Consider the following 13,644-nt stretch of genomic DNA (forward strand, 5'->3'; position numbering starts at 1 on the left):
TTTAAATTTTTTAGCACAATTCAGTGTTTCTCAAAGACGCATCACTGGCAACTCTTCAATGTGAGGAACTGTCCATGTAAGGTATGTGGTGTTCCTATTACCTGCCTATTAAATGATACAGTGTGTTCCTCTTCTCATCCAGTATTATCTTCAAAAATAGCTCCTCGCACACCAGAGTGATCCCCTGCCCACAATTAAGAACCACCATTAGCCAGGCCATGGTGGCACAGACCTTTAATCCCAGTACTCTCAGGAGGCAGAGGCAGAGGCAGATGGATCTCTGCTTTCAAGGCAAGCCTGGTCTACAGAGTGAGATCTAGGACAGCCAGGAAAGACTACATAAAGAAACCCTGTCTCAAAAAACAAAACAAAACAAAACAAACAAACAAACAAACAAACAAAAAAAGCACAAACTTTGTATCCTTATTTTGGTTTAATGTTGTGAAACAGGGTGTGGTAGTTTAAAGAAAATGGTCCCCATAGATTCATATATTTAAATGCTTGGTCCCCAACTGTTGGAAGTGTTTTAGGAAGGATTAGGAGGTGTGGCCTTCTTGGAGGAGTATCACTGGGCATGTACTTTGAGGTCTCAAAAACCCATCTAATTCCCAGTCTAGCTCACTCTGTCTCATGCTTGTGAATCCAAGAGGTAAGCTCTCCATTACTGTTCTAGCACCCTCTCTGACTGTAAACCCAACTGAAAGCTTTCTTTTATAAGTTGCCTTGGTCATAATGCTTTATCACAGCAACAAAGTAACTAATACACAGAGTTTGCTGGGTAGCCCTACCATCCTGGTATTCAATAAGTAGCTGAAGCTGGCCTGGCACTTGTCTCTATTTCCTGAAAACTGAGAAATGCGCCCCAGCCTACCTAACATTTTTTTTATTCAAATTTCTTATCTTAATGAAATATCTCCAATGTAGATGGCCAAATTTGTCTCAATATACACAATGAATTTGGCATAATTTTAACATTTCTTAATGACAGTCTTAATTATGCAAATAAGACTATTATAAGCTAACATAACAAGACTCTTAGAAATCGACGATTATCTTTGACCCTATTTACATATCTACTACATTTGAAGATTAAAAATTCATTTTTAAATGTGTGTGTCTGGGTGTGTGTGTGTGTGTGTGTGTGTGTGCGTGTGTGTGTGTGTCTGTGCATGTGTGAAACAGAATGCATGTGGAGACCAAAAGACAACCTCCAGAAATCACCTCCTTTCTTCCACAGTGAGCTCTGGAGACTGAACTCAGGTCACCGAACTGGCAAGAGCTTTACCTCCTTGAGACATTTTGGCAGCCCTATTTGTGTATTTGTTTGTTTATCTATTTATTTGGGGGAGAGGCTCTTGCTATGCTGTCCAAGCTGGTCTAGAACTCATAGGCTCGAGTGATCTTCCAGCCTTAGCTTCTCTCAAGCATCTTGGACTACAGGCATGTGTGATGATGCCCAGCAAAGACTTTCTCTTGACACACAAAGACCTTTTCCATTTCATTCTTTTTAAGAAATCTTATTTCTTCTTACACTGCCTACTTTTGAAGCTGCTGTGTAATAATTTTTGTCCAATTACCAAGCACAAAGTGATAGATGACAGCTTAAAGATGACTCCAGGCCTTCCTAAGAATCAAGGTGCATAGGCTTTGAAAATCAGCTACTTACTTTTTCATGAAGAATTTACTTTACTTACTTTTGATTTTATAAATGCTATGACTTAAAAAAAATCCAAGGACTGAGAGAAAAATGAACTAGAAGTTCATAAAGTACATTATACTAACCAATGAAGGTTTAAGACAAAGAATACCAAAACATACTAAATTTTATTAGATACTCTAAACATAATTATTACTAGTAATACTTTTAATAACTCACCTGATTTCCTTTAGTCCTTCTCTCTGGATAACTTGAAGAATTTCTTTATGACTCATAGGTGTATTGGGGTATTTTTCTAAGACCTGAGAAGCAAGGAATAACAATGAATTCTTATTTTAAGTTCTCATTCTTATAATTGTCTATTATTATTATAACTATGTCAATAATTAGATCTATAACATACATATCTAGAGACTTCACCCAGATATTTTCTGTTAATCACAAACAGTAAGTCAAATTATGAAGCAGAAATGGATCAAAAAGGTTAAAATTAACACTTTAATTAATCCTATTAATGAATATGGAATTGATTACTCTTAGTCTCCATTCCCATACCACATCCCTACCTGTGGTCTACCACTGCACACATCTTTAGATTATCTACTTTAGTAGGGTGTAGTGGCACAGACCTTTAATCCCAGAACTCAGGAGGCAGAGGCAGGTGGATTTCTGCCTCTGCTTTCCAAGAGTGCTGGGATTAAAGGCATACATCACCATGCCCAGCTAAATCCATGCTTCCTTTAAATAAAAATTAAAAAAACAACAACAACAACTATGTTTTGGATACAACACGAACAGTAAGCTTAGTTTGTTCTGTCTTTCCCATTAAATTTAACTAAAAATCGGGACAGAATGAATGGAATCACTATTTGAAGACTCTGAAAATGGGAGCAGATAAAGCTAAACCACAATTAGAAAAAACACAGTATAGTCAGGAGTGAATTTCCTGGTTTTGATTTCTCTACAACCTCCTGTCCTGGACTCAACAGCAACCTGAAACCCAAGAGCACACTGATACAGACAGAAAATGTTCCAAGACAATCTGTCATTTTTGATCTGAAGCACAGTAAAGGGAGCCCTTCCTAATGTCAGAGGTAGAGAATTCTCCTAATTTGTTTTTAGGCTTTGGGTATGTCATGGTCCTTTCCCTCTCTATACCTGCCCAAGGCAACATGGCAGCAGCTATAAACCAATACCACACTTGGAAACTAACCACTAGCAAACATAAATACAAAATAGATGTGAATAGCTGCCAAAGTTCTAAAAATTATGATGTTTTGAAATTTAATACACAGGAGATTGGTAGAAACTTGGGAGTTAAAGCCAATGTCAGGCATGGTAGGACATTCCTTTAATCCCAGAACTGGAGGTAGTGGTAGGCAGTTCTGTGAGTTCAAAGACAGCCAGGATACAACTTTTTTCTCAAAAACAAACAAAAAAATTTCTGGCCGGGCTGTGGTGGTACACATCTTTAATCCCAGCACTTGGGAGGCAGAGGCAGGTGGATCTCTGATCTGTGTGAGTTCAAGGCCAGCCTGGTCTACAGAGTGAGTTCTAGGATAGCCAGGACTGTTTCGCAGAGAAACCCTGTCTCGAGAACACACACACACACACACACACACACACACACACACACACACACACACACAGAAAAAAAACATAAAAAAAATTCTCATAGGATTTAAACAAGCATTTGATGTTGTTTTAGTTTGATTTGAGGACAGATTCTCTAGCCCAGGCTGCCCATAACTCCCCACATAGAGCCAAGAATGCTCTTGAACTTCTTTTTGATCCCCCTATCTGCCCTTCCCCATGCTCAGACACTCCACATCCACCTGGTTTTTGCTAGAGATGGACTCCAGGGCCTCTTATATGTTATTCAGCACTGTACCCAATGAGACACATGCCAGCCCCTCAGGGCTGTGGGATCCTAACAGCATCAGAATGTCAGATACATAATCTACAATCACTCAGCGGAACTCACAAAAGACAAACTACACACAACAGACCCCAAATGGCAACTGTTAAGATCAGACACGCACAACGATGCTTCAGGAAACAGTGGTGCAGGCCGTTAGCCCCGGCACTCAGCACGCTGAAGCAGGAGTCACTGCCCTGCTCGTCAATAATCTTTGCCACATCCTATTTCTGATGTTAGCTTTATCAAAAATGTCACCCTCATTACTCAGGTGAAGTAAACAAAAGAGCATGCTTTCCTTGAGCTATTAGCCTTCTGTTTTTTTCTTTAGTTTTCACTATAAATAACTAATGGTATATTAATTTCTACTAATTAAAAAAACAAACAGAAAATAATCATAAATTCCAAAACTCACTCCTCTGTTCAGAAACTGCACTATACTGCAAGAAAAACCAAGAGTAAACTATCATGAGTGAAACACTTGTGTTTACACGCAACAGTCCTTTGGTTAAGCTGGACAGAATGGTATGTGACTCTAATTCCAGTGCTGTCAAGGGAGAGACAGCAGTACCAGTTAGAAGCCAGCCTAGACTACACATGGAGAGGGTGTCTCCCCCTCCAAACGGATCGTGCCTGTAATTACAGCACTTAGGAGAGACAGGAATACTGCAACAAACTGTTGTCAGTCTAGGCTACATAATGAGTTCCACGACAGCTGGGCAACAAAACAAAACAGAAACAGGACCTGGGACGGTGAGATGGATCAGCAAGTGAGAGCATTTACCCTGAGTTCAATCCCCCAGAGCCACATGAGAGAGGAAGAGAAAGAAGTGCCTCTTGCGTTTCAAGTTGCTTTCTGAGCTGTGTGCACATGACCTCACACATAAATACTAATAATAAAAAAGGACAGTTTCTCCTTTCGATAACCATTTTTGTTTATATTTAATTATCTTTTTTTTTTTTTTTGGAAAGGAAGTTCGAGACAGAATTTCTACATGTAACAGTCCTGGAACTCGCTTTGTAGACCAGACTTGCCTTAAATTCAGCCTTCTGATGCCAGGATTAAAGAAGTGCACCACCACAGCCTGGCTTATATTTAATTATCTGAATCTCCCTAAGAAAATATAAAGAATGAGAAAAATATATACATACACTAGAAAAACCTGAGAATCAAAACACTTCTGAGCAAAAATACAAAACTGTTACAATTTTTTTAAAAGTACAGCAAGTGTAGATTTACTAAGGAAAAGTGAGGAAAACTCTTTAAGGTGGGAAGGATCCAAGGAAGGCATACCATATTATATTCTTTTACCACAAGCTCAAGATGTAGGCTAGCAGTTTTCCAAAACAGCTACCTTATTCTGACCACAGGAGGGCAGTGTCTGTCTCACAAAACAAAAAACAAACAAAAAATTCTACTGGAACTGTTCAAACTACAAAACACAATTTAAACAAACTACTCTTATGACAATATGATCAAACATGAAAAAAAAATTAGAAATCAACAGTATAGGGCTGGAGAGATGGCTCAGTGGTTAAGGGCACTGTCTGCTCTTCCAGAGGTTCTGAGTTCAACTCCCAGCACCCACATGGTGGCTCTCAACCATCTGTATCCGGAGCTGATGCCCTCTTCTGTCTGATGCCCTCTACATCATGCAAATGGAGCACTCATATACATAAGATACATAAATAAATAAATCTTTAAAAAATTAATAGTATAAAGAACTCAAGGGCACAGTTGGAGAGATGGCTCAGCTGTTAAGAGCACCGACTTACTGCTCTTCCAGAGGACTCGGGATCAATTCCCAGACGCCACACAGCCACAAACAACTGTTTGTATCCTAGTTCCAGAGGACCCAACACCCTCACACAGACATACAAGCAGGCAAAACAACAATGCACATAAAATATAAATAAATAATTTTTTAAAAAAGAGACAAAGAACTCAAGGGCAATGGACAAGGTTCCTAAAGGACTTACTAACACTATTCCTCAGCCAGAAATAGTGGTGCAGGACTTTATTTTTTCAGCACCCAGGAGCCAGAGATGCAGAGGCAGGCACCGGATCCCTTTGAGTTCCATGCCAGCCTAGTCTACATAGCAAATTCCAAGTGGGCCAGGGCTATATAGTAAGACCCTGTCTCAAACAAAACAAAGCAAAGCAAAACAAAACAAAAAGCAGGATTTAAATTATCAGTCTCTAGTAAGTTCATTCAAGAAGTGAAAAGATGAATGAAGAGTCTGAATTTTGTGTAACGTGGATCATTTAATTTTACATTTAAAATGTTAATAACATAATAATCTCTTAATGTCTGGCATAAGAATTATTCACTATCACTTCTCGGCCTTTTGGCTAAGATCAAGTGAAGAGTTATTTACTGACCAAAAAGCCTTAAACAGGATAACTAAAACTTTGTAGTCACAGAGATCAACCAGAACACAAGCAGATTAAGGTTTCGGAAGTCTGTGCTACACAAGATACACAAGATGACTATCAAACCAACTAGGTGGCTAATGGGACAGGAGGAAAAAAAAAAGTCAAATCTGAAATAAATTAAAAAAAAAAAAGAAAAGTCAAATCTGAGTCAGGCGTGGTAGCACAGGATTTTAATTCCAGCACTTGGAGGTAGTGTCGTGTGGACCTCTGTGTTCGAAGATAACCTGGTCTACAGAGTTTGCTCCAGGACAGCCAGGGCTACACAGAGAAAAATCCTTATCTTGACCAAAAAAAATTTTAAAAATTAAAAAAAAAAGGGTGGGGGGGAGCCAGGCTGGAGAAATTTCAGCAGTAAAGAACAATGGATTATCTTCCAAATGATCCAGGTTCAATTCCTAGAACCAATATGAAGGTTCACAACCTCTGTAACTTCAGTTTCAAAGAATCCCACACCCTCTTCTGGCCTTAACAGCACCAAGTGTGCAGGAAAAACACTCAAACACATAAAAATAACATTTTTAGGCCGGGCGGTGGTGGAGCACGCCTTTAATCCCAGCACTCGGGAGGCAGAGGCAGGCGGATCTCTGTGAGTTCGAGGCCAGCCTGGGCTACCAAGTGAGTTCCAGGAAAGGCGCAAAGCTACACAGAGAAACCCTGCCTCGGAAAAAAAAAAAAAACATTTTTAAAAAAGGGCCAAAATGCTTCTGCAGTTATAGTGGTCAACAATGTCTAATCTGCAAGGTTAATAGAAACATTCTGTTTTTCAACAACAAAATTACTTTAACTAGCTGTGAGAACTCAGACTCCATTTAATCAGGAAAAGGCATCAGATTCAGCAGACTTAGCAGTGAACTGGCATCCAGGTCAACAACTAACACTGAATTCTTCCTAGAACATCAAATCAAACAGGGAATGGGAGTCAACCAACTACTTTTGCCAATGACAGAAATGAATTTCCACACCAAGACAAAAGGAGAGCCTAGCCATTCCAAATTTTGATTCCCTCATGAGAAGCGGGTACAGTTTTGACATTTGCTTCATCCTCCAAACTTCTACTACCTGATATTTGAAACCGAGGAACCAAATGAAGTCAAGATGCTACTTTCCCACCTACCAAACTCACTATATACGAACACTGTGACAGCTTAGAAACTGAACTTTACACAGGAAAGTCATCCCGCTGAAGGAGGAACAGAAGGAGAGAGAAAGGAACACAGGCACTTCAAACTGCAAACACAACTAGCTAGGAGATGGTGGTGCACGCCTTTCACCCCAGCACTCCAGAGTCAAAGGTAGGGCGATCTCTGTGAGTTCTAGGCCAGTCTGCTCTACAGAGTGAACTCCAGGACAGCCAGGGTTATACTGAGAAACCCTGTCTCAAAAAAAGAAAAGAAAGAAGAAGGAAGGGAGGGAGGGAGGGAGGGAGGAAACAGAACTAAATAGTGAGGGGACTCTTGCACAAAGAACCAAGGGGAAGGAACTCTAACAAGTTTCTAAACTCCATTATGCCGACATTCTAATATCAGTCCTCTCTACTCAAGCCGTACTCTTCCTATGTCTAGTGAATTGTGCTGGATTTCACCCAAAGTTAAGAAGCACTTATTCCTTCCAAGTAGCCAGTATTATTTCTTCAAGGTCAGTGACTGTTACATAGTAATGACGCCACAAACAGACAAGGTTACTCCAGGAGGAGGAGGAGGAGGAGGAGGAGGAGGAGGAGGAGGAGGAGGAGGAGGAGGAGGAGGAGACAATTAAATTCAAGAAGGTAAGTTATACTATCAACAACACTGGCACTGAGCGGGATGATTAAAGGTTTTCTCCTTGTTTGTCCCCTCCGTATTTCCTATTCTGTACAAGTTTTTATTTTAACCTAGAGCTGTCTGCTTTATGTAATATTCCCTTTCATGGATTCTACCTTTATTGAGTCATACATGACATAAAAGTGATAAGGCTGGTACTATGTGAAGTAACATGCATGCATTCATTAACATAATCTGAAGAAAAGCCGGGAGTAAACAGGAAAACATTATCACACACAAAGTTGTCTGAGAAAAATCAATGAGAAAATACTTATTCAAAGAAAGCAATAGAAGAAAGAGCTCAGAATTGCATGCTGAGGCAGAAGGGTCTTGAATTCCAGGACAACCTGTGCTATATGGCAAGACTGTGTCAAAAGCAAGCAAAACACACCCCCTTAATATTTAGAGGGAAACTAATAAAAGGAAGAAATGTTAATAAATCAAACACAATTAGAAACACAAAAACAATTAGAATTTTATAAGAAAAATTCAGATGGAAATACATTTGCTTATAGTGTAAAGTTCTCTCATTATGCATGGTAATATTTAATCATAATTGAACATCAAAGTGCTCTTATCTTTTAAGCAAAAAAAAAAAAAAGTAATATTAGCCTTGGAACAGAACTCCAAAACTCAAAACCCTGGGTGTGGTAATGTACATATACAATCTCAGCACAAGAGGCTAGAGAAGATCAAGAGTCCAAATGTTATGTGTATTGATTGGTGTTTTGCCTGTGTGTATGTCTGTGAGGGTGTTGGATCCCCTGGAACTGGAGTTTCATACGACTGTGAGCTGCCATGTAGGTGCTGGGATTGAACCCAGGTCACCCTAGGTTATATAGTGAATTTAAAGACAGCCTGTTCTAATTTCAAAAAAAAAAAAATAGCAACAATAAAAAGCTAAAACTATGGCCTAGCAATTTATTCCTAATAAAAAATAACTAAAAGCATATACTGAGACAAAGAACTGTGCAAACATGTTCATAAAAACCTTTTCCAGGGGCTGGAGAGATGGCTCAGCAGTTAAGAGCACTGACTGCTCTTCCAGAGGACCTGGGTTCAATTCCCAGCACCCACATGGCAGCTCACCACTGTCTGTAACTCAAGTTCTAACACACTTACACAAACATATTAAAAAATACTAAATTATGTTTTACAAAAAACCTTATTCACCATTAAAAACTATGTAACATATTTAGAAAAATGATTTGAAAACTACACAGCTGTATGTGTCTCACTGGAAACAAAGGTCGACCTTTCAGTACCCATAGAAATGGACTACCAACCTTAAAATCTATACTCAGCAAGAACACTCAACTAGGAACGGTGGCCCCTGTTGGAATAGCAGAACTCCAGAGGCTAAGGCAAGAAGAACCAGCTGGGTTAGACCCTATCCAAAACAAAACACCCTTCTTGAATGAAAGTAAAATAAAGTTATTCTCAGGAGCTGGATAAATGCCTCAGTGGTTAGAAGCACAAAATGTTCTTCTGGAGGAGGTTCATTTTCCAGCACCCACATCAGGCAGCTCACAAATACCTATCTATGACTCTAGCTCCAGGGGAATACAATTTAACTCGGACCTCTGCAAGCACAGGCACACACACACTTAACAATTTTACAAGACTAAGTTGTTCTTGGCCAGGCAGTGGTGGTATACACAATTAATCCCAGCACTCAGGAGGCAGAGGCAGGTGCATCTCTGGAGTTCAAAGCCAGCCTGGTCTACAGAAAGAGCTCCAGGACAGCCAGAACTACACAGCGAAACAATCTTAAAAAGCCAAAAAAAAAATTTAAAAACAAAGTTTTATTTTGTTGTTGTTTGTTTTTTTCAAGACAGAGTTTCTCTGTGTAGCTTTTGGAGCCTGTCCTGGCACTCTGTAGCCCAGGCTGGCCTTGAAATCAGAGATTCTCCTGCCTCTGCCTCCCAAGTGCTGGGATTAAAGGTGTGAGCCACCACCACGCAGCTAAAGTCACTCTTACAGAGAATATGTGCAGAAAAGGAAAAGAACAGAGCAAGCCTGTAACTACTGTCCTTATTTTGTCCTGCCTCCAACAACTGGCCATTGACTGGTATATGAGAACTTGGACTTGGAGAGAAATTTTCCTGTACAAACCATGTGATTTATGTGAACATCTGCTTTCCTTCTAGAAATTCAGAATTGTGATATATGCTGACCTGTTCTCAATAAAAAAAAAAAAAAAAAAAAAAAAACTCCCTGGCACTGTTTCGTGACAGACGTTTTACTTTTATTCCTTGTCATAATTCACTCCTGGAGGCACTAAGTTGTGATCCTACTCAGAAACCACTTGAAACCTTCCTCCAAATTTCACCTCAAGCATATTTCCATCTATCTACCCACTTCAATTTGAATGTTTTGTATGTAAATACACATTCACACATGTGTACCTGTGGGTGGATGCCAAAGGTCAACCTCAAGTACATTACCCTTAGCAGCCCTCCACTGGACTTCCTTTTTGAGACATTCTCTCACTTAGGCCTGGGGCTCATTGCTGGCCAGTGGATTCCAGGGGTCTGCCTGTCTTCCTTCCCCAGTCCTAGGATTACAAGCATACATACCATACCTGGCTTTTTACGTGGGTGCTGAGGATCCAAACTCAGGTCCTCCTGCTTGTGTACACTTGACCAAGTGAATCATCTTCCCAGCCTTGTTGTTGTTTTCTCCTTGAAACAAAGTCTCAATCCAAATCCTGCCTCCATATCCCCCAAGTTTTGAGGTCACAGGCCCATGCACCATGTCCTGCTTCTACTGCACCCAGTTGTGACTGAATTCTACGCCATAATAAATGACAGTGATTAGTCTGACTAAAAGCCCAGCCCCGTGTGTTGTCTTACAGAATTACTAAACCTGGAGGTGGTATCAGGGATCTCTCCCACAAAAAAGAAACTAGGAGTCTGTTGCTAGGAGACCATGTTCTAAAAGACAGCTAAAAGTTTTCAAGGCAGAAGAGAAATACTATCAGAATCTGAACAATAAATAATGAAAGAACAAGTCGGACTCAGTGACGTACTCCAGCAGAAGTGGAAGGATCAGAAGTTCAAGGTCATTCTTGACTCCATAGGGAATTCCAGGCCAGTGTGGGCTACATGAGACTCTATCTCAAAAAAAATATAATATAAAAACAATATGAAGAGTTGGGAGCTGAAGAGATGGTTCAGAGGTTAAGAGCACTCACTGGCTGCTCTTCCAGAAGACTCTGGTTCAATTCCTAGCACCCACATAGCAGCTCACAACCATTTTTAACCTCAGTTCCAGGGAATTCAATGCCCTCTTCTGACCTCCAAGGGCACCAGACATGCACACAGTATACAAATATACATACAGGCAAAACATCCATACACATAAAATAATAAATTAAAAAAAAATAATAAAGAGCAAATATATGGTAAGTATAATAGGCTTTCTCCTGAACTTTCAAAATTATTTTCCATGCCAGGTATGGTGGCTCACACCTTTAATCCCAGCACTTAGAAGGCAGATAGGGGATCTCTGTGAGTTCGAAGCCAGCCTGGACCACCAAGAGAATTCCAGGACAGCCAAGGCTATTACACAGAGAAACTCTGCATGGAAAAACTATATAGTCTTTTTTGTGTTTATATATATATATGTGTGTGTGTGTGTGTGTGTGTGTGTGTGTGTGTGTGTGTGTATATAAAAATTCATTCCATAGTTATATGCAAAATTATAATCTTTCATGGGCTTTCTAATTTGTAGTATCATAAGACAATGGCAATATATACAGGTTAGTAAGGGAACTATATGGTGATAAGTAAAACAATGATTCTAAAAGGTAGGTATACTCTCTTCTCTAGAGCAATGTGGGGTGACGACAAACACAAAATGAGACAACTTAGAAAGAAGGTGTGGTGGCTCACACCTACGATAATAGCGGAGGCCATGAGGCAAGGCTAGGAGGTGGAGGCAGAAAGATCAACAGGAATTTGAGGTCAGCCTGGACTAGCTCTCACAGTGAGAGACCCTATCTCAAAGAGCCAAAGAAGTGGAGAGTGGCCCCATGAGCCACCCCCTTCCTGGAAATCTTGGCTGTTAATGGCTGCCAGAGGAGGAGGAAGGGGCATTTTCTTCAGTGGCTACACTGGGAAGTGCCCACAATCCCGTCAATAACCCCTCCTCCATGCACCTGTAAGCAACCCAAATGAAAACTCACTGGGCCACCAAACTGTTATCAGCAAAGAAAGTACAAGGGAAAGGAGGGAAGAGGAAGGGCATCAGCAGGAGGAGGAGACAAGGCAGGATAATGGTGGATAAAATGATAAAAATTCATGGACATGGATGAAAATGTTGTAATGGAATTCATTATTATGTATAACTTAATGTGGACTAATAAAAACCATTAAAGATAAGTAAGCCAGGCATGAGGACTAAGAACTAAGATCCCAGCACTCAGGGCCAGCCTGGCCTACATAGCAAGTTCCAGGCCAGTTAAGGCTATAGTGCAAGACTCTACCTCACCAAATGAGCAAAAACAAATAATAATAAAGAAATGGTATAACTTTTGTGTGAAAGAAGCACACTAAAGCTCCTTACACTTCAGGAGACCAACAGAATTTGAGAACAAGGTCCAGCTGGAGAACTCCATGTGTAATACATGTGGGGAGAAGAAACGTAAAATGACAACCGTGTGAAGGAAGGCCAAGGGAGGAAACACCCAGCCAGGCACACTCGACTTTCCAACCTCTCTAACAAACCCCACACACGGCCCAACCACCTCAGACAGACATGCTAGCTCCTGCATAAAAAGCTACTATTCCCAGAAGAAAAACACGTCACGTCGATTTTTTTCAACCTTCCACCCTTGCAGCCTTTCTCTTCCAGTACTTCACAATACTCAAAGTTGAATTAGCAATATATCGGACATTTTTCAGTCTTCCTTCTCCTCACCTTGTGCCTCATTTTACAATGATCTGTAAATTTTCTATCCATCATCTTTAAGATTTTCACTTTTGTATGGGGACATGTGTTGTGTCTATACACGTGAATGCAGGTGTCTGTGGACTCAGGGAGTTGGATCCCCCTGAAGCGCAAGTTACAGGTGGTTGTAAATGCTAGCCATGGGTACTGGGGATCAAATATGGGTCCTCCGCAAGAGCATTCCATGTTCTTGCCCGGAGGTGTACTCAGGAGGCAGAGGCAGGCGGATCTCTGTGAGTTCAAGGCCAGCCAGGTCTACAAAGCAAGTTCCAGAACAGGCTCCAAAGCTACGCAGAGAAACCCTGTCTGGAGGGCAGGGGGAGCACTCCATGTTCTTAGCCATTGGGCCAAATTGCTCCAGTCTTTACTCACCATTTTTAAACACTGAGGCCTTGAACACTCAAATTTTATTAACTTACCACTACACAGCTTCAACAACATATTTATTCTTTTTTTTTTTTTTTTTTGGTTTTTCGAGACAGGGTTTCTCTGTGTAGCTTTGTGCCTTTCCTGGAGCTCACTTGGTAGCCCAGGCTGGCCTCGAACTCACAGAGATCCGCCTGGCTCTGCCTCCCGAGTGCTGGGATTAAAGGCGTGCGCCACCAACGCCCGGCTCAACATATTTATTCTTATTCATGACTATACATTGTATTATCAAATTTTTGTTAAAGGAATATACATTTATCTCACAATTTCTATGTGTCATGGTTCCAAGCAGATGAAGTGGCCCTCTTAGAATCAGACCACGCTGTGAAAACCAAGTGTCACTGCAGAGTATGAACTCGGCTGAGCTGTGCGGTCCTCACTCCAAGGTCCTTCCCTGTCGTCTTTGCTGGACCTCAGCTGACACTCGCTCAACTCGTAAGGCCGCTTGCCACCT

At 40.7% G+C, this 13,644-nt stretch overlaps 2 protein-coding genes across 2 annotated transcripts in view; one reads left to right on the plus strand and one right to left on the minus strand.

Moving 5' to 3' along the window:
* The window catches only part of LOC143270186 (putative Polycomb group protein ASXL2), a 342,260-nt gene that overhangs the window by 319,316 nt on the left and 9,300 nt on the right, over window positions 1-13,644 (minus strand). Inside the window, exon 2 of the mRNA XM_076559138.1 lies at window positions 1,877-1,959. Within this exon, the coding sequence (XP_076415253.1) occupies window positions 1,877-1,959 (83 nt within the window). The remainder of the gene's footprint in view (window positions 1-1,876; window positions 1,960-13,644) is intronic.
* LOC143270190 (putative Polycomb group protein ASXL2) overlaps window positions 1-13,644 on the plus strand; it is a 273,546-nt gene that overhangs the window by 222,747 nt on the left and 37,155 nt on the right. The gene's annotated exons all lie outside the window — the stretch shown is intronic.

This window comes from Peromyscus maniculatus, chromosome 22 (assembly GCF_049852395.1).
Source record: "Peromyscus maniculatus bairdii isolate BWxNUB_F1_BW_parent chromosome 22, HU_Pman_BW_mat_3.1, whole genome shotgun sequence".
Classification (NCBI taxonomy): Eukaryota; Metazoa; Chordata; class Mammalia; order Rodentia; family Cricetidae; genus Peromyscus; species Peromyscus maniculatus.